The sequence below is a fragment of the Halictus rubicundus genome, chromosome 6 (genome assembly GCF_050948215.1).
Source record: "Halictus rubicundus isolate RS-2024b chromosome 6, iyHalRubi1_principal, whole genome shotgun sequence".
NCBI lineage: Eukaryota > Metazoa > Arthropoda > Insecta > Hymenoptera > Halictidae > Halictus > Halictus rubicundus.
In genome coordinates, this window is record NC_135154.1 from 18,335,497 (window position 1) to 18,357,315 (window position 21,819).

Here is a 21,819-nt window from a genome sequence, read left to right on the forward strand (position 1 = left end):
CGATTTGCCAATTATGGCCGTTTTTCTTTGATTGCTATGTCCAGTTTTGTTAGTTGTCGGCAATAAACGTCTGAATTAATGGTTTGGTTCCTTGGGAGAAGCTCAAAATACACGATACCTTTGTAATCCCACCAAACTGACAACATGATCTTCTTTTGGTGCAATTCAGCTTTCGGCGTGGTTTGGGCTGATTCATCACGCTTGGACCATGATCGTTTTCGAGTTGTGTTATTGTAAACAACCCATTGCTCATCACCAGTGATGATTCGCTTCAGAAAAGGGTCGATTTCATTCCGTTTGAGATGCATATCGCGTACGTTGATGCGTCGCGTTAAGTGAATTTCTTTCAATTCGCGTGGAACCCAAATATCGAGCTTCTCAACGATTCCGAGACTTTTTAAACGATATTCTATAGTTGTATGCGAGACAGTTAACCTGTCTGCAATCTCTCGGACAGTTATATGACGATCCGATTCAATAATGGCTTTCATTTGGTCATCATCAACTTCAGATGGTCGACCAGAACGTTGGTCGTCTTTAAGTGAGAAATTTCCAGAACGGAATTTTTTGAACCAATTCTGGCACGTGCGTTCTGTTAAGCAATCCACACCATAAACTTCACATATATCTTTGTGAGCCTCGGCAGCTTTTTTACCTCTACGGAAATAAAAAAGCAATGTGTGCCTATAATGTTCGTTTTTCCACTCCATGTTCAAATCGACACAGAACGAACAATTTTCATCAAAGTTACGTGTAATTTGCTTCAAAAGTAACCGAAAAGATGCAGTTATGAAATGTCAGAAAGGGAACAAATGCAACGTTAACAGAAATCAATCAAACAAAACATATATCTATTAGTGAAAACCGAAATTACTTTCTTGCCAACCTAATACTATAAGCAAATATCAACATACCGCAACAGTCGCAAACAAAGAAAAAATCGCTCCACAAATATCCACCTTCGTTCAGAAAGTTGTATTTTAATCGCGAAGGACGTTTGTTCGAAGGCTGCCGGAGGACTTCGCGTTTTCTGTGCACCACGAGTGCGGCTGGGGCTGCAGCGGCGCGTTCCTACCGGCCCGTTACAACAGTTCCCGTGCGAAGTGCATCAAATGCACCTACTGCGGCCTGTTCTTCTCGCCGAACAAGTTCATCTTCCATTCGCACCGGATGGGTCCGCCGAATAAATATGTGCAGCCGGACGCGGCGAACTTCAACTCGTGGAGACGTCACATGAAGCTGTCGGGCAATCAGCCTGACGAGGTGGTGCACGCGTGGGAGGACGTCAAGGCGATGTTCAACGGAGGGACGAGGAAACGATTGCTGAGCAATCCTACTTCGAGAGAGTCTCCGATTCCAGCGAAGAAACCGAGGGTCCAGTCTCCAACCGGACAGATCCCGGCTCTCGTACCGTCGCCCACGCTTCCCAGAGTCCCACCGTTCCCTGAACTGCCTCTGTCATTGCCCAGGAGCCTGGTCATGGACTGTGTTTGGTACCAACATCAGGCTGCTGCCGTCGCCGCTGCCAAAACGCCCGGGTACCCCTTTCAGCCCTACGCGCTGCCTTGGAGACGCCCCGTCCTCTTTCCTGGTGAGTCCTCCGATAATTCTTCTCCAGTTCGTTTGTCGTCGGATTTTATTTAAAAACGTTTAGAGAAGTTCGGCCTTCACAATTGCTCTGAGGTCGCATCATGGTCTACCAGGATTTCTCGATTATTTTATTTAATTTTTGTTTTACTTTCGATTTTCTTCGACTGGTGCTCGTTAGGTAGCTCACGATGTGCTGTTGTGGATGATACAAATCTTGCGGAAATTATTCGTTCAATTTTTATAGCTTGCAAGCTTGCGTGCTTTTATAGCTTTCGAAATACTTTTTTCTGTAACTTCCATTTCAGTGGAGATATGCAATTGAAAGTAACTAGTAGTGTCGACGGGCCATTGTTGATAACGTGTGCTGAATTTCAAGTGACTCGAGTTGGGCGTTTGTGTTTTACGTTGATCCCTCAACGTCGAAGAAATGGTAAAATTCCTACTGCTTAGAGTCGAGAGAAAATAAATTGTTTCCAGAGCGGAAACTGCAAAGGATTATGGAAACAGTGCAATAATGAATTGATACAAATTGATGAGCTTCGACGAGAATTGCTGAGCACCGTGACGGGAGCAACGGTAAAATGGCGTCGGAAAGTCGGGCTTGATATTCGTTTTTCTATCGAGCGATATTTTCAATGTTTTAATGCACCCGCGTTCGCAAAGTTGCACGATGATTTTTCGAGCATGCGGGACAATAGTCGGGCTAAGAGCAGCTACTTTATTTAATTGTCGAGCACAATAATCAGGGAAAATTGCGTCAAAATAAAGCGAGCCCCGGTGAATTTTAATGGGACGAGCGGGTCGCGTTTCCCCATATATCACCAGCACAGATTACATCGAAGCAGCCGGGAGCTCATTAGTATAATTACACGGAAAATGAGCCGGGGCGAAAATTACAATGAAAATTATTAATCGGGCCACGGCCCAGCGACGATCGTACGCCAACAGTCTTTGATAATAATTATTAATATCCATCGGGGATTCCGCGCGTCGCCGTCGCGCTCGTATACAACTATTTTAAATTACTTCAGGGGCTAGTATTAATCAATCGAAATTATTTTAACTAATAGTAGAAGAAATCTCCGCTGACCGTCCGGTCATTAATTCACAGGAACCGCGGGCAAAAGTTATCCGCTATCCCCGATGGTGACGCGTTTTGACGATGAATGGACAAGCCTGGTTTAGAGGATTCGCTTAAGCGTCACCCGCGACAACCATTGCCGTTTAATGTTCGCAGAGGATTAACAACAATTCCGCTACATTCGACCCCCGACACTTCGGCCAATTTACAAATGCCCGGCACGACTCTTCGATACGACTAATAACGAAAAATTTTGTTCAATCGTCTCCTTACGGGTTGAAATGAACGTTTATCGATTTTGTAAAACGCTCGTGTCGTTTTCGAAAAGTTCGAACATAATTGAGTGAGTGAGTGCACAATGATGAATAAACGAGTTACTTCTTGCACAGCCATAAAGCAATCTATAATTTTCATTTCTATTAACAAACAGGAAAGTAAACTTTTCTTAATTCCAATCGATAAACAGGACTCTGAATTCTATATTTACACTAAAAATTGAAAATTTAATTCGATAAGACAAGAGTAATTCCTACAAGGCATTCCAGAAGAGTTCTAAGAATACGAATAAATCTTTTACCGGCTCTCATTTAAGCTATACATATTAAACAATGTTGTCATAGAAGTATATACAGTGAACTCTCGATATATGTCAGCAACAGGGGTCTTGCCAGCGTCATGTATCCTCCAGGAGACATACCGGAGCCGTGTTACGTTCGTGGCCCCTCACGGGGTATATCCCGCGGTAGTGGGGATAATTCCGCGACATTTATCATCCAGGTATTGGCGACATATATAGAGAAATCACTGTACAATAACTTGCTTACACTTTCTACAAACGAGGGGTCATTTCGTGAGGAATAGGATGTGTAAGATTCTGAAGTTGGGGGTTATTTGTTGTGTTTTTAATTAATGTGAAATATTTGTTGGATGTCCAGGACCATTACCACAGCCCATAAGCGGCTCAAGTCCCACGGAACCGCTGCTACCAACAGTGAATCCACCGTTACATCAATCCGCCTTTCGTCCAGTGATTCGTGGACCACCGATCGTGGAGCCAGTGGCTCAAGAACAGCCGGCAGACACATTAGTGACGAACGATGACAATTCCGATGACGAGGTGGACATCGAGACGACGGAGGACGATCCGTTGACACCGTTGGCCACGCAGAATCTTCATTCGGTACCTAAATCCTCCACCGGAAGCCCGAGCGGCCATAATTCACCTCAGTGCTGGAGTCCTCCTCGAGAAACGGTGAGTGGCTCCGTGCGTCTACGAGATCATTCATATTCGTAGAAAGAGATATTAGAGATTGACGATGATTCAAGATGACTAACCGACGATCACCTGAACCCTTTAATTTCTTTGTAACTGAACCTTGTATCTTGTGCCGCTTTTCCCGAAGACATCTCTAGTTAACCGAGGAATGTGAGTAATCATTCATCTACTTTGACAGTATTTAATACCATCTGTTTGTAAATTACAATTTAACGCTCCGAGCGGGTTCAAGACGTGATCGAGATCGGTTAAAGATTCCCTAGGGTTTCTGGTGGTTCGATTTTGATCCAGAAAGCTTCGGATCGAACGTAGACAATTCTTAGGTTGGTGCAGATCCCGATACGAGTAACGAAAGTTAAGTCATTTGTCAACGTGATCGAAATGATTAGGAGTCGAAATCAATTTTATTGAACTCCTATTCGCATAAAGATCCGCAGTCTGCTGATGATATTTTAATGCTTCAATTGAAGAGATTTTTAGAGCACTTAACGGTCGAATATTGACGAGGAAAAATCGAATCGAAAATTCCCAGATTGACCCGGGCTGGGAAACAATTCCCGAAAGTACGTCCCAGCGTTCTGATTAATTAATCGTCGGCCCATTAGACCGGTGTTTAGACGCGTGACGGCATAATGTCTCCCGACGGCGGCCACGTGGCCATTGTTGCGGCCCCATGAGATCCGGAGTTACCAAAGGCTTGATCGCCTAACTGTCCATGGTTGTGCAAACACTTGCCACGATACGAAAAATGTGTCAACTGTTGCCGAGCACGATTCTCGGTTCAATTCTAATTAGATCGACCACTTGGGCACGTGATCACGCAACGTCGGTTTCAAGGACTAAAACATGCACGACGATTATTACGATCTTAGGCCTCTTTTAGAGTATATCGTACTCCAATGTTGGTAAGAAGATTAAATCAATGTACACCGTTCATGAATCCATATATTAATCATAATCTGATACTGTAAACAGATTCAGGATGTCTTAAGGCTCCTTTTATAGTGCAATATTGATGAAAATAATGTATGCCCTTCCCGGATTCATTTATCAATAATAATTTAAAACTTCAAATCTATTTGAATCCTCTTGCGAATCAAATCAATGAATCCTCTTGCAAAATATGAAAAGAGATATTGTCATAGATAGACTGCAGATATATATTAATGCAATTTTCAATTTTTGTAGGTAAATTTTAGGAAAGCGAAACAAATAAAATCTAATTGTCCGTGGTGGTCACCTATGTGGATCTGAAATAAATAAAAATCGCACTAAATTCTGTGGAATTTTATATTATAGTATTTTTTTAAATATTTTCAGAAGCCATAAATACATATAGATCCGCCGTCTAGTCATAGAAAAGTTATCAATTCTCCGAATATAAGTCATAATTTTAAATAACGTCAAGTGCAGAATCAATTTGATTTTCTTTATGTAATACACAAAATTGTGGTTGCCACACATTTGTGACGCTGGGTAGTGTTAAAGGCTCTGCAGAAGCGCTTCATAGTGCATTGATCGAGAAAAATTGAATCAAATGTATACAGTTTATTGTTACAACAATACTGGAGGTTCTGGCTGCTTGAATGATCGCTGAGAACGCACGGGAGGGAAAAAAGTAATACATTAAAGCGTAACTTGGTTGGTCATCCTTAATCATTGAGTGGTAAATAAAGCTGTATAGCTCCGGTATCGTTTAATAACGGAGTGTATACGTGTTTGATGGAAAGCAGCGACGTTCGAGACAGCCCTAACCCTCCTGTGGACGTTCATAGAAATAACTTTGGGTCACACGACACCGGGCAAACAGTTTTACTTCGAGTTAATCGAATTAAACTGTGCCCCGGCAATCCACTGTAATAGAACGCTCGCTCCGCGGTGCTTGTACGCCTCGCTTCACTAAAAATATATTTCTCGATGGAAATATCGAACGAGAGCCTCGGCTTCGCTTCAATTCCGCAATGTTGATGGAAACGCGGGAACAGTCTCCGGACAATCCCGAATTTCAATTAGTTCTGCAAACTAACAGCTGTCTTGCGACCAGCAGGGTCTTCACTTGCTGGTTTGCCAGTCAAACGTGCACCTTGCGAAAGAAACTTCTAATGTTTAGAGTTGATCATTCTTTAAATAAATTGTAGCGGAGTTCATCTGCGACTGCTCTACGAAATCCAGTGATCGTTAAAGTCTACTTAGAATTTTTATTCGTTCGGAAAATTCGTTAACTAGTAAGTAGCATTTACAGTGAATTCTCGATATATTTCAATAACATCGTGTTATGTTTACCGAGGTCTCTCGAGCTTCGGGCCCTCTCACGGGGTATACCCCACGGTAGTGGGGATAATTCCGCGACGTTTATCATCGTGGCCTTGGCGACATATTAGAGGTACCCATAAGTAATCAATTATTTGCAAAGAATTTGTTTTGCCTCTAGTTCTGTAGTTCAGTTTTCGGTAAAGCAGCCTGTGTTCAAAATATTCTAAAGAGTATAATTTTTTTTACAACCCTGTAGTAAAATGGCGGCGTCCGTACCTTCCGAGGATCATATTCGTTATTGCGTACTTTTTCATTTTCCCTCGTATTGCTCCCTCTGACTACCATCTTTTCAGACCTCTGGAGCATTATTTAAGAAATAAAACATTCTGTAGAAGATGCAAGGAGGCACCTTGACTCATATTTTGCTTCACGAACCCTGGATCTTTATAAGAGGGGGATTGAAAATTTGCAGGGAAGATGGGAAACTGTCCTCGATAATGATGGAGATTATATAATAAATTCAGAAATAAAAACTTGAATTTACTACAAAGCTTGTTTTAGATTTCAAAATAATTGATTACTTATGGTTCCCCCTAATGTATGGACAAATCACTGTATTTGGAATTAGAGCAGTCCTCTCCTGAGAAAGTAGCTAAGAAGCAATAAAGAAATGAGAATTGACCACGTAATTTCTCAATTTGTCTTAAACTAAGTCTAACTTCTGAATTTGTAACCCAGAGGATGTGTAGAGAAGGTTCAAACGTGACGTTGAACCCCTTGAACGTATCAGAAACGGTAGCCAATATTAATGATCGTCGGTCAAAGCGATCGCGCGGCAAGTAACAGAGAACGAGAGAGAGATAGGATGAGGGATAGAGGGGGAGAGAGAGAGAGAGAGATGGCTAGGGGCAAGAAACAGGGGAACAGGGGTGGTCAGAGGACACAAAGGGGTGAGAACTCATGCCACGTAACACTACTCGACGTCCCTAGAATTTGCTCTGCGGTCTGACTGCTCGTGCAGCTGCCCCCCGTCAATTGCGATAATTATTGTGCCAGTAAATACTCGGTAACCGTACGAACTAACGAGCTCGCGCCCGATCGACTAGATGTAATATACTCATAGTGTGGATACACTTATGCCCGGCGATATAATTAAATGAACGACCGCCGTGTTGTTTTGACGTCCGTTGCGTCACGCGTCCCTACAGGTCGGACGTGTATCGAATCGTCCTCCGACATTAATTATTATTTCCTCTATTCGAAATGGCACAGTTCATCTATCTGTTCCAAATCGCGTTTTCCTTTGGCTCTTCTCTTTCCTTGAACACACTCGAAACCGTGCACAATATTGAATAAAACGGGAACGTAGCTACTTTCACGAGGGTAGCTGCACTCTCCGCGTTAGGTTCTTGAAGGTTAAACGAGCGCCCAGAAGAAGGAGGTGTGTTAAAAATTTTCTGAAATGGATTTTTCTGCGGAACGAGTGTACAATGTGGTGCACAAATTTTGACAACTTCTCTACTGCCGCCTCTGGATTCTGCTTTGGGGTTCAAACACTTTAAAAATGCCCTCGGAAATGGGTAAAGTATCAAACAAAATGGCGAACGTCAAGGGTGGCTGTCAAAGCAGAACAATTCTCCGACTTCTTTACTGTTTTTAAATGTAAAATATCATAGAATTACATTTCACTTCTTTTTCATGAGTTGCTTCATCCATTGTACCTTTCCCTGTGGAATTTAAGATTTCTGTATTTCAAAAGGACGTCAGTTAGGAACAATATAACATAACTACCATTCTCCCGGCTCCAAATAATTCGATCTAACCGTTTCTGAACAATAAATTCGGTATCACCGAGACAATTTCGGCATTCCCGATAACCCTACACCTTTAAAAACTGAAACAACCCTGTCATCGCGTCATCGTCTCCCGGAACGATGATCAATACTGTAGTTTTAGTGGCACAGTTCCTCCATGGCGGCCACGCAAACTTATGAGAGCGATTTGCTCCGCCGAAAGGCGTACAATTAGCGATAATTATCCGTAAGAAGTAAATGAGGGGTTCGTAAAAAAGGAGGGAAGGGAGGGGGTAGGGCAGGAAAAAGAGTAGGGTAGGGGGTAGGCCAGGATAAGCCATCCGAATTGCCAGACAGCTTTTCAATTCCCCCTTGTTGGTGAACGTGTCGAGTGGGGCAGATCCGTGCTTTGTGAAGAGACTCGCCAAAATCTCTCTCTCTCTCTCTCTCTCTCTCTCTCTCCCTCTGTCGTTTGTGTGTGGGTAACATGTCGCCCGGGATAGATCCGTGACAAAAGTACACGTACAAGAGGAAGCGGAAACCCGGTTACTGCATCCCTGCTCGCGCAAGTGTATTGCGGTAACTAAGTAATCCCCGAACGTTATTTGCAGTTATTTCTCGCTTCGTCAGGTCGGCTCCTCTTCGGAAAGGAACCCCGGGGAAACCGGTGTTTTCATTTTCACGGCGTCCGAGACTCCTTTTCCCGATCCCGAGCGAAATCCGCTCGAGGACGCTGCCTCCTGCACAAAAGTAATATTTAGCGAAAACTCCGAGACACCGACAAATAAATGGGTCATCCCTCAAAGACGCGAATGCTGGGCCGAACGCTGCTAAAAATTGTCGCACGTAGTTGCTAACGATGGGGAAAAGATTGGAAGTTAACCAGGGAAAATTAAAAGAAGAAATTGCAAATTGTCTTCTAATGTCTGATTAAGAAGACACTGCGTATTGATTTTTAAAATTCCAACAGGGAGAGGATTCTGTTCTTTACTTTTGTGGAGGAACTCGCTAAAATACAGAAAATTTTGTTGGACGATAGCTGTTGACGATAAGAGGATTAGAAGATCTAAAATTGATGTTTCTGAATGTACCAGATTGTAATGCGTTGAAAATACGAAAGCGAGAAGACATTAAAAGAGGTCATTAACCAGTTAACTGTGTTTGACGAGTATACTCGTCACGAATAAATGGCAATATTTTGTGTCACGACGAGTATACTCGTCAAAACAGCTATGATTCAAACAGCGGTTAATTTTTGCGACGCAACTTAGGTACACATTTTTCAAAGAGGTCGCAACAGCTAACTGGTTAAAAAATAGTAGTTCCTAAATACTCTTAATTTTCGTATTGTTTTGAAGTGTTCCTGCATGTCGTCCGCAACGTCCGCCATCTTGGCTCTCCGGATAGAAGAAACCGCGTCGTCGATAAAAGCGAAAGGCTACGGCGGAAAGCGTTTGATGTATTCGAACTTGCCCCGAAATAAGGATCAGGCGATTATCGTTTTGTAATGCCGGTCTGGTCAATTAAGATCCTTTTGGCCGATCGTGATTAACGAACATCCGGCGCCGCGTCAGTTTCGCCGCGCGCCTCGGGTTTCGGTTTAGAGGAGCAGAGCACGGAAGACAGTTTCTAGCGGACCTCTTCTTCCGTCCCCGTCCATTTAAATGCAATTAAACGCCGTCACGTAGAAGAGGAACGGGGACCGGGGAACGTTTAAATCAAACTCCCGGCTCTGGGTTTAGTTAGTTTCGACCGCAACTTTTAATTGCGCTTCGACCGTCTGGAGAGCCATTAGATTTTCGAAGGGGCCACCGTTAAACTTCTTTTATGCAGCCGGTTCTTCTTGCCACGGCGACTCTTACGACGGGAATTTTAAACGGGCCCATTAATCTGACATTGGAAACCTTTGCCGTTCCATCTTCGTTGCTACAACCTGCGCAATTCAGAAAACAATTCGGTCTTTCAGCTGGTTCTTTCTAAAAAAATTACACAACTATGAGAATATCGGTAATCGATTGGTTACGATTCTAAAATTTTTTTAAAACAATAAGTACGTTTATAGTTTCTTCACCATGGTGCAGGTAGACTCGTTGTATGTCTGGCTGAAGTTTTCGAGCTCATAAATCTACTTAGTAACGTGATCAGAATTAAGATTGTATTCTTGAAGACCCTTCGCTTTCAGGAATCGACACGAATATTAAAAATTAAATAGCAGTTTTGTTAGTTCTTTTTAATGCACGATTTTATTGAATCGATTATTTCTTTATATCGTATAGCAATAGGTTCATTTTTTAAATATTTTAGTCTGTTCCACCTGTAATGAAAAATGGATCAAGGCATTGTATTCCATAAAATGATAATTTAGACAATTTACAGACAAACATTCACATCTTTGAAGCTGAAAAATTTTGAAGATTTAATTCTCCCCTGATTCTATGATCAATTGCCTGAACGATCAGTATAATTTTACTAGTTTAATTAAATTTACTAATATAATTAAACTTACTAATTTAATAAATTTACTAATTTAATTTTACAGTTTAATTTTTAACCCTTAGCACTCGAATGGTGACTGTAAGGCACCACTAAAAATTCAAAATATGTTTCGCATTATTAAATTTGGTTGTATTTAATAAATTACTAAACATTTCAATACTGTACGTGTAAATCGCACCATTTTCGTCTGTATAACATGAAAACAAATGTATAGAAGGGAAATATTCTAGGTCGGAAGAAATGTTTCCTTTTGGAGTTAAAATAGCTTCGAGTGCAAAGGGTTAATAATCAGTATAGTTGAACGTAGAGCATTTCAGAGCCGAAAAATGGTGGGACTCCGGTCGGTCTCCAGGCCAAACAAGATTGACATTTAGCGTTCTATCTCGCACGGTCATTAATTAAGGAGATCCAGTTGGCATTTTTAAGCACCGTTAAAGTTTCTCCCCGCGCCAACGGGAAATGCCAGCAGTTGACCTTATACCCATCGAGCCCTTCGGGACTCTGTGATTAAATCGACTGATATATCGCGCGATTGTGCCGCCATGTTTGGAGAAAGTTAACCCGGTAACATTTCAACCCTTCAAAGTTTCCTCTATAAATATTACGTCGACCTCGTTCGAAGTGAAAGTAAAAATTCGACGTGACGATCGGAACGAAAATAATTTGCACTCCATTACTAGATAAAATGTCTGGGAACCGTGTACGTTCTAAAGTAATGAAAAATCGCGATATAAACGATACGTTCGCCGATCACCGTGGACGTCATTCTCTCTCGGCTCCGGTGCCGGAACTTGTGAAATAAATTTTCCGTAAACCCTCTTATTCGGACAGCTGTACTGTGAACACAGTAGCGGAGCTAACGAGTTTCATTCCCGATGCACCGAAATTTCGACGCCTTTTCATCGACGTGGCTCCATTTATTTTTCGGAGGTGATCAATGCGTCGATTGCCGTTTTTCGCGTGTCCCGCGCCTCGAATCGTGCGATTTCGAATTGATTGGAGCCTAGTGGAATGGAAAATTAGGGGACGCCTCTGTGTACGTGTGCGCGTGTACACTGGAAGCGAAAAAATTGTTGAACATCCCCGACGGTGTTTGAAATTTTAAATACCCGCCGCCATGGCGACCTGGCTTATCCACCGGGGGATATTTTAACCACCGGAGGAGACCAAGGAACTATGATAATTAAGCGTGTACTTCTTTCATCTCTCTTTTTTCTCCCGGTGCGATTCTGCAGAATCTCCCTTGATGGACCGTCCAGAAAATTAACTCTGACAACCGCGCTCGAATCGCGTGTAGTATTCTTGTCGGTGTGAATTGCGAGCGACAGAAAGGATGAAATTTGGTGAAAATATTTTGGAAAGTTAGAGGGAAAGAGGGGGGAGGTGAAGAGTAGAGGGAAAACGGAGAATGGAAGTCGGGTTGAACTCGAGATTGCTGGGCGGAGCTGGTCCGAGCTGACGATTATAATTAAATCAACAGTCACCGCCCACACTTCCATAGCGAGGCGAAGATTCGCGATGATATACTTCCCTTTGGACTCCTCGAAGGGTACTGTGACGATTCGAAGTCGATCATTTTCCTGTCTGGCGAGCAATCTTTAATTGTTGTCGTTAGACACGCATCTTTCTCTATGTTACTTCATTTTGCGCTGTATATGAAAATCGTGACAAACCCCTTACTGTATTTTTTATTTAAATTAAATATTTACTTACTGTATTTATACATACGTATAGTTTCTTGAACATTCTCCAATTTTTAATAACCACACAATGGCGCATTAAGTGTCGGATAAAAGGATGTAACATTGACAGCAATCTTTTTCTAATAATCGATCGAGACGCGTTGGGGAGCTTAAATTGGGAAAGATTTCAATTGTTATTGAAACAGGAGCAACAGTGGGGGGGTGGATGGTAAATTCACGTTCGAGCGAGCCCTCGAATAAAGCTGACATTATAGACAGCATAATCAATTTCCCTGGCATAATTCCGTGCCGCGGTATGAATTTGGTCAAGATCGGTCGGCCGGAAGCGATTCGACTAACGCGATTTTGCGTACTAACTTTGCACTCGACGAGTAGCTCGCACACCCAATCCGAACTTGCACAAATCGGGCTTACATCCCATTATTTTGACCCCGGTGTCTACGAAATTGCTCTCGCCTTTGTTAATCTGTACAATTCTTCCGAACCACCATATGAAAATTTATAAATATCGAACTGTTCTAAACAATTCTAATAAAATTCTGTTGGCGTTGTATAATCATTTATAATGAAACGGATTTTCTGCTTTTATGACAAGTATGAGTAGATCGAATGGGAGCACCGAATGTATTTAAGTGATTGAAAAAAGAATTCTGTCGACGTTGCCTTTAATACGAGAGCCATCAGAAATTAAAAATTTAATTATTTATAATGAAACTACGGATTTTGTGCTTTTACGACAAGAATGAGTAGATCAAACGCGAGGAATGAATGTATTAAAGTCATTTAAAAATACTGTGGCATTATTTCTAACCTATTAAAATAATTAAGGTATGAATATCTATGTGGCCTCTGTATCTTACAATTAATTCACACAATTTCTACTTTGCATGAAAATCCGCAGTCTAGTTATAGCACAAGTCTTAGTTTTATAATTATTAAACCTATTTTCATTTTGCACCTCAAAATGTGGAATCGTGAACAAAACACAATTGACTGAACCAAGCGCAAATCATGTCTTCAATTCAGAAAATGGTTGAATTTTTAACCAGGGGAGTGCATGAGGATTGAAACCATAAAAAAGGGTTGTTTGGAGGATATGAAATATTTTTACAAAACATTGCAAACCAGACAGTTGTTCGTTCTTCTAGTATCAATACCTCGTTACCTGACGAAGACATAAAATAATAAGTCCTCGGCGACAACAAATCAACCCTCACCTCACAGAAGCAAATACCCTCGGAAAAGGGAAACATTTTACATCGAAATAAAACTTGCCCTTCCATAATTTTTATAAAGCATTAGACAGTCCTGGTACTTCGTTCTTCTGGTATCAGTACCTCGTCACCCGACCAAGTCAGGCTTAAATTAATAAGACGTCGACAACAAGAAATTAACCCTCACCTCACAGAAGCAAATACCCTCGGAAAAGGGAAACATTTTACATCGAAATAAAACTTGCCCTTCCATAATTTTTATAAAGCATTAGACAGTCCTGGTACTTCGTTCTTCTGGTATCAGTACCTCGTCACCCGACCAAGTCAGGCTTAAATTAACCCTTTGCACTCGGTGCTATTTTTATTCTAAAACTAACTTTTTCTTCCGTCTTGGAATATTTTATTCATACGAAACTGATCCGATTTCCACATACAATATTTAAACGTTTAGTGATCTATTAAATACAAATTTTGTAAAGTAACAAATATTTTCTAATATTTGTTGCAATTTCTTTGAAATAATGCCACAATAATTTCTAGTGGCGCTTCAGAGTCACCACTCGAGTGCAAAGGGTTAATAAGTCGTCGACGGCAAGAAATTAACCCTGACCCCGCATAGAAGCAGATTGAAGGAAGAAAAGGGGGCTATCGGTAGGAAAACCACGGTCGATCAAAATTTAATCGACGTGGAACAAAGAGTTGTGTTCCCATGTATCTTTCCGGGGTTGCTGTTGAACCCGTGGGACGGGGGTTGGAGCGAGAGGAAGAAAAAGAACGCGTCCACCGTGAAACATATCCATAATGGTCGGAACTTTTGCCGTTTCAGTAAAATCCATCGTGTACAGGAACGAACGAACGAACGAACCAACGAACGAACGAACGAACGAACGAACGAATCAGTTCCGCAGAGGGTGGAGGTATAGCGACCGGAGGGGGATGTTGGCGCACGCTACGATTGTTTCTCCGTAATCCTTTATTGGATCAACGGGGCTGAAACAATTGAGCGAGCCATAATGCGAGGATGGGCTGGCTGGTACAGAGGCAGACGAGCGTGTCGGGTTTTCGATCTGGCGATGCTGCCGCTGCCTGTGCTGGCCTGTGTGCAGGTCCTCGCCAACCTGGAAAACGCCACCCCCGCAACCCCCGGACGGGGGTGAGGATAGAGAGGAGCTAGAGGAACGCGGCAGGGATAGATAAGCGAGGCCGGGGCTCCGATGATGGGGGCGGGAAAGGATTTCTACCTACTTTGCCGGGTGAACGGAGTTACAAATGGGAGAACGCGGAACTCATCCGCAAGTGGAGATCTTCATCCCCTCCCCCCTCCCTGTACTGCAACTTTTTCATCCCTCGGACCCCTGTGTTTATTTATCCGTTTACCGGACGATTTTTACACTTTGAGTTCTTGGGCATACTGGGCCTAATGTGGACTCAAGATTTGTAGAACATGTTCACCCCCCCCCTTTGCCGCAACTGTTTCATCCCTCGGACCCCTGTGTTTATTTATCTGTTAACCGGGCGCTTTTTACACTTTGAGTTCTTGGGCATACCTAATGTGGACTCAAGATTTTTAGAACATGTTCATCCCCCCCGTAGGATCCCTGTATTTATTTATCTGTTTGCTGAGAACATTTTGCGCTTCGAGTTCTTGATGGTATTGAGCCTAATGTGGACTGTTTGGCCGGAGGTCCTTAGGGCATTCTCATTCCTGAGATCTTCATCCCTTTGAATTTAAAGGGTTACTCACTTTTGTCTTCTTTTCATTGCAGATATTTTGTATTTTGTTACTTAGGAGGGTGTAACGGAGGTTTGTTGAACCGTTGATTAGTCTTGTGAAAGTCTAGCCGAGATATTAATCCCCTATCTCTTCTTCAATCATTTGAATTGAATTTAGAAGCTCGTTTTACTTTTACCTTTCGCCTTTTCGTCGGAAACATTTTCGAAGACATTGTTTAGGGAAAGGTATAATGTACGTTCATTGAATTGTTGATTCACGTATTTCGCTTATCAATTTCCCGATTTTCTTCCATTTTCGTGGGACCGTCTAACTTCTCTATTTCCGAGCAAATGGCGTCACGTGCGGGCAATACAATAACTGGATGATCAGCTAAGATTCGTGGTGTGGATTTTCACGATCGTTTTCTGTTTCCTGTATCCTCTCATCCCCCCCCCCCCCCCCGCCCCCTTTCTTTAGCCGAGGATCTATCTTTCGGACGATTTACCCACGGGAGCAACACGCGATAGGACGTCCAAAAAACGTCTAGGATTTGTTGCTTCTACGAGGCGCACGTTTAGATGCTACCTCTCCCGGATAAGACCGAGTTATTTATCTTTCGTTTGTACGTGGCTGGTGTCTCGGAGGAGCCTCCACTCGATATCTACAGGATAATTGAACCTTATAAATCATCCCTTATTCCTCCCGTTAGTCGAGGAAATTCCAACTCCACTTTTTGATTCCTTCGCCTAAAAATTTGTGCATTCGGTCAGTCTACATACAACAGAAAGATTCATCAAGTTCATAGATCTTGATCCGGCATAAATACTATTTAAATATTTATTTTTGTCCATTTTAATGCTTGGAAGTTGCTATTGAACTCTTTTCTTATTAAGACCACTATTTGCTGGCTGAATTATGTGAATTGTCAACTTGAGAAAAACGGAAGAATAGTCAAACTAAATTGGACAAGTTAACATTTAAATGATTAACACGTTGACCGCCATGTCACCCATATTTGGGTGACGGAATTATTTCTACAGGTGAAAAATGAATGTGGTGTGTGGTGTTAAATGAATTTTTACGTTAATATATTCATCGTACCAAACTTGATTAGGATCTGTAAAATGCAAGAAAGTTGGGGGACTACTCAATGTCATGCATTTAATTTTTTTCAATTTTTATCTCGTTAAATAACTTACTTTGATTTTATGGCTTTATGAGGTTTCTGGTATGGCAGTCAAAGTGTTAACAAGGTACCATTTAACATCTCTTGATTAACCCTTTGCAGTAGGAGCTATTTTAACTCTAAAACCAAACATTTCTTTCGACTTAGAATATTTCCATTTTGTTTTAATCAAATAAAATGGAAATTCTTTCATTTTGTAATTTTACATTAAAGAGCATTTTTGCATTATAGAAATTTTTAGTGGCGCCTCAGAGTCGTCGCTCGAGTACTAAGGGTCTAAAAAAGGGTCAACAGCCTAATGTACAACAAAGCAGTGTGTTAAGAAAGGACACAAAACACTGAGCCAATTGTCAAAAATCGATACCGTTTCGACAACAAAACGCTATGGGCACGAAGGGGTGAGTTTGTCGAGCAGGATGATAGCTGCGACGTTAATTCTCATTAGTTCTGAAGCATACGGAGCAAAGATACACAGCTCACCGTGCCCAATCGATCCGTCGCGAGGAGCGAATTCACCGCTAGGATCATGCTCACAATGCGTCGAGGTTGCACGGATATTATCGGCAACATATGTGACGATCGTAAGGATGTCTATCGGGGTATCTTTCTCCATCGAACACCTGCTCGACGGCGAACGCATTCTCAAACCCTCCGATGCTATCTGGTGTTCAATGCTGCCAGGTCGATGTTGACTTCCATAATTTATAAACGCTTCTTTTTTTTTTTCTAGAAATAAATAAAATCTTGCCGCATCCTTTAACGCGGCTGTTGCGCAACTTCTGGCATTTTACCGCAGATTGATCGGTCACGAACATTAATTTTTTACAGTAAACTAGAATACATTACTACTTACGATAAGGTACATTTTTGACCATTTGTTGAACACAGAAATTTGCAGAAAGTACTGTTCGAAAATACTGTTGAAAATTCTAATCGACCGGAGCAACAATTTCCAAAATAATTTCCTACGGCAATACGGATAATAAATGTTTTCTTTAAAACGTATACGGTCATTTCCGGCGTAGCACCTAAATACCACTAGCATAATGTCATCGTATCACGCGAGTACACAATACACGTGCTTACTAATATTTGCTCCATTTGTTCGATTAAAAACTCAAATATTCCAGTTCCGCTCGAAGGAAAATTAAGGCTGGAGTCTGTTGAATTCCGGCGACGTGCATGGCGGGCATTAACGCCGATATAGAGCGTCGTTAACAACGGTGACCAATCTCTCGCGGGTAACAAAGTAAATGTAATCGGCGTAGCTTTTGTACAGCGTTACGTGACAATATAATCATAGTAGCTGCCAGGGATGAATATTTCATTTGCGGCGGCAGGAAGCGTCACGCTCGGCAATCGGCTTTGCCAGGCCACTTTGAGAACACCGGTATCTCGAATCGTGCATCTCGAATGGCGATTCCATCGACATTGTTCCCAGGCAGCGGCGCTCAAGGATAGAAATTACTTTCGATCAACAATTGCCGGTGTTAAATCGCTTTTCCGAATGAGAAAAACGCGGCCGTAACATATTACGTCGAGTAATAGCGCGCATTTTTTTACTGGAACGTCCGCTTCCGAACGATCATGCTCGCGCCATTTTGTTCTGTGAACTCTGACGAAGAACATCTCTTTAATGCGTACGCTATTATATTTTCCAGAAAATTATCGATTCGAAATGAACGAATATTCTGTTTGTTCTCACCTCTGTACATTTCGAATGTCAAGATGGCGAAATGTTTCTGTTAGCATTTAAAGAAATTCATTAAAACACAATTTGACAGCAAAAGAAATTTGTTTTTACATCTCCGGCTGAATTAACTTGAAAATGAGCTAAGTGTTGTTTCGCTACGTCCTCAATTGTTTCAATTTTTTACTGGCGTTAGACTAAAATTAAATTAAAAATAAGCTAAGAGGTTGTTTTACTACCTCCTCGATTATTGCGGCAGGTATGTTATATTGTTAGATTAAAGTTTAGACAGATGGGCAAGAGATGTTCCGTTGACGTTAGCATTCTAATTTTGGATAAAATGGAGAAATAAATAATATTCTATAGGGTGCCCGACTGAATCACGTTAAAAATGCATCCTCGCGTGCCGTTTCCCCGACATTTTTACTTTTCGCGAGCCACCGGTCACGAAAGTCTGGACGAACGGTGATTTTTAAATAACATCCGTCACGCGCCACTTTCAGCGAATTGATTTAATCGGTGGATCTTATCAGAAAGATCGATGGGACGAGGAGGGACAACCCGAGCCGAGCGAGCAATCCATTTAAACACGTTATTGCCCTGAAATAATATCACACGATGTAACATGTTTTAATTACTTGATTCTTCGAAAAGCTTCTCAAATTGTTGCTCACAAAAATATAAAAATTATAATATAAAGTCTGAGAAACCCCATCCTACTAATCGAGGTCTAAAATCTGTGTTCGATTTATGTCCTGTTTTTAATTTTTCACTAATTTTCATCCAATAATTTTTTCGCGAGGAATTAAAAGTTCTAATAATTATTTAGTGGGAAAATGTAAGTTCTAATAATGTTTTGGCGAGGAATTGTTCGTCCCAGGATGTCGCTAAGGGTCGAAAGCGAATTTCCCATTGACTTCCGCGATGGTGAATAATTTATGGGAATCGATCGGCGCGTAGCCGAGGGATTAAATTAATTTAAGTAATTTCACGATTGCTATCGGGCGGGAACATTAAATAAGGCGCCCCACCGTCCTCGCACAGGTGCCCCGCGTTTAGATCGTAGATTGGCATGTCAAGCAAACCGACGCGACGTTGGTCACAACACATCGACAGGATTGTGGCCATCGTTGCATAACTGAGTGGTTATTCAGGATGATTGGATGGTCGTCCATTTTGCCGGGTCTTGCTCGCAAGGTCATTAGCCGGAGGAAGTTGTGGCGAGATGGTAACGAAAGTATGTTTATGTTTCTCCGTCTGTTTCAAACAACGTGGAAGCATAACAAACCGGAAGAAAAAACAACAATCCAGCTCCCATTTTCTATCACAAGGGTAGTTTCAGGTTCTCGCAATGATCAGTTCGCTGCAAACAGTACCAAAGTAATCAGATTAAATTTGCCAGGGTTTATAGGCAGCTTTCGACTATGTTGACAATTTTTTAATCGTTCAATGATTACTCACTGAACGGGAAAATTGCGATCTGTTGCAGGAACGAGAAGCAGAAAAAATTGCAGAGGAAGCGGCGGCCATGCGCGATGTGAAACCCGAAATTCAATCCGAGAGAAGTCCTGAAAACTGGCAGGGAAACAATTTTTATCGACATCTGAGCGCACTGAAAGGTAACGCATAATCGTATCACTAAATGAATTGTACAAAACAGCATGAATTATATTTGTATTTTTGACATTGTTTCCACGAATGATGGCCGCATAGTTCTCTAAAATTAACAATCATTGTTCCGAACCTATTTAATGTTTTCTGTGGCAAATAGTATCTGTGATTAAAAGAAGGCGGTATAGTTACGCGAAATAAGCGATCGCCAAACAGGATAAACGGGATGACAGATTAGCAAACGTTCGGTCGGGGTTATTTTGTGAAAATTTTGCCGCAAAATAATTACCATACGAACCGCAATGGAAATGGTAAACGTCGCTTAGTTAGCGGTTAATTCCCCGGCATTTCTGACCATGCCGGCCTAATATTAGTAATTAGTAATTAGCGTGGCACGAGTGGTTCACGGCGAGATCGGAGTTTCAATTAATTGGAGTAATTAGTCGCGACCGGAGTGTTAACTGAAAACGGAGGGTTGCCTTGATATCAGACAGAGGGGGTGGGTCTTAGAGCTTGTAATAATGCGAGAAGGGGTTGCGGATGGACTCCTCACTGTGAGGAGGCGTGATTCTACGGCGACGCTTGCGCGTTTCTGCGATACGGAATTCGCGAATGGTCCAACCTAAACGCGATCCCTTTCATGTTGCACCTCCTTTCATTCCGGCTCCCGTTTATTCGATCGCCGATGCGCGTACGTTACGCGTGTCCCATAATTAATGCCGAAATCCCACGAAAACTGGCCAACAAATTCGTCCACGAAGAAATTGCACGGTTGCAAAATATTATTTTATTTCGCTATGTTTTCGTTCGACCCCTGTTCTATTAAAAAAATATATCTTCTACACTGTAATTCCTGTATTGGTAAAATGATTTCGAAAAATCGGAACGCAGACTGAACAAGATATTCGTTTTCGTGTATTGTACTTGCATCGTCTATAAAATGACTTACAAAAATCTGAAATTTATCGGGATCGTCAGACAATTATAATCGTTAACTGTGCACCAAAATCATTTAATTCTGCGGGCCGCTCGAAAAATCGATGACGACTCTGCTTTAATCATCGCGAATCCACCGGTGCCCGCTAATCTTTTCGCTCGTTTCGTTCGCCGGTTCATTACTCATCCAATTTGAATGAACAAACGGGACGGTTTTTGCGAAAAATTTGTTTGTCTCGCGGCCGAACGGGGCCGGGGGAATTTTGTTAATTTCCAACAATGATGATTGCAGGAAACGAGCCGACGGATCGAACGGGAACGGATTGTTCGGCCTGCCATTCACGCGGAATATTTTACGGGCAGATTCACAGTCCGTCTGCGTCCGCTATCGACGCGGTCGAATATCGCAGGGAAAGAGGGAGGAAGAGAGAGAGAGACCACGAGAACATTGAGAAACTGCGGGAGAACGACGACGGCAGAGAACTGAATGCGAAAAGACATCGTAGCGACGATTATTGCTAAGACGTTCAGGTAAAGATCTCGTGTCGCGTGAATGCGGACCTGCTTGCGATTACAATGCTCAAATCATTCGTTCGGTAAAGAGTCACTCGATTTATTTCCATGGACACGAGAGAGAGAGCTGCATAAAGTTGATTCTGTACATGTTAATTTATTTGTTCGTTTCTCGCTGTCGCTAGTGATGAATAGATTGCGAAATTTGTATCCGAAATAAGAATTGTCTGCATTAACCGCGAGGTACAGGATGCTCACTTCTTTTTTCAATGATTTTGTAGAGGTGAAAATAATGCAACAGCATTTTTGCGATAAATGCTTGAAATCGGCAGTTCAGTAGTAAATTGTAAAATCTCAGGTTCGAGCGTATTGACCCTTCGCACTCGAAGCTATTTTAACTCCAAAACGAAACATTTCTTCTGACTTACAATATTTCCCTTCTATATATTTTTCATGTTACACATACGCAAACGATAGAATTTACTCGCACACTACCGAAATGTTTAACGAATAATGATAATGATCGGAGTGCTGAGGGTTAACAGAATTTTCTTCGCTTCTCCCTGAATTCGTCTAACAGCTAACAGAACATAGATCCGATGCAGCATTTCGTTTGAAGATCGAATGGATAAAACCTTCTTCAATTCCGCATAAAGTCGAGATTGTTCGAGCACGCAGACTGCAAAAATCGCGCATTCACGTGCCACGACCTACAGCACTGTAAAATAAGAAGGTTCGGCGAGAGGAGAACGTTGCGACTTCC

General features: G+C 42.0%; 1 protein-coding gene across 1 annotated transcript in view; it reads left to right on the plus strand.

Annotated features, from left to right (window-relative positions):
• The window catches only part of Fuss (SKI family transcriptional corepressor fussel), a 29,192-nt gene extending 8,019 nt beyond the window's left edge, over positions 1 to 21,173 (plus strand). The window contains exons 4-7 of the mRNA XM_076789346.1: positions 1,008 to 1,591; positions 3,607 to 3,923; positions 19,486 to 19,615; positions 20,836 to 21,173. Of these exons, the coding sequence (XP_076645461.1) occupies positions 1,008 to 1,591; positions 3,607 to 3,923; positions 19,486 to 19,615; positions 20,836 to 21,065 (1,261 nt within the window). The 3' untranslated portion in view covers positions 21,066 to 21,173. The remainder of the gene's footprint in view (positions 1 to 1,007; positions 1,592 to 3,606; positions 3,924 to 19,485; positions 19,616 to 20,835) is intronic.
• Positions 21,174 to 21,819: the final 646 nt, after the last annotated feature.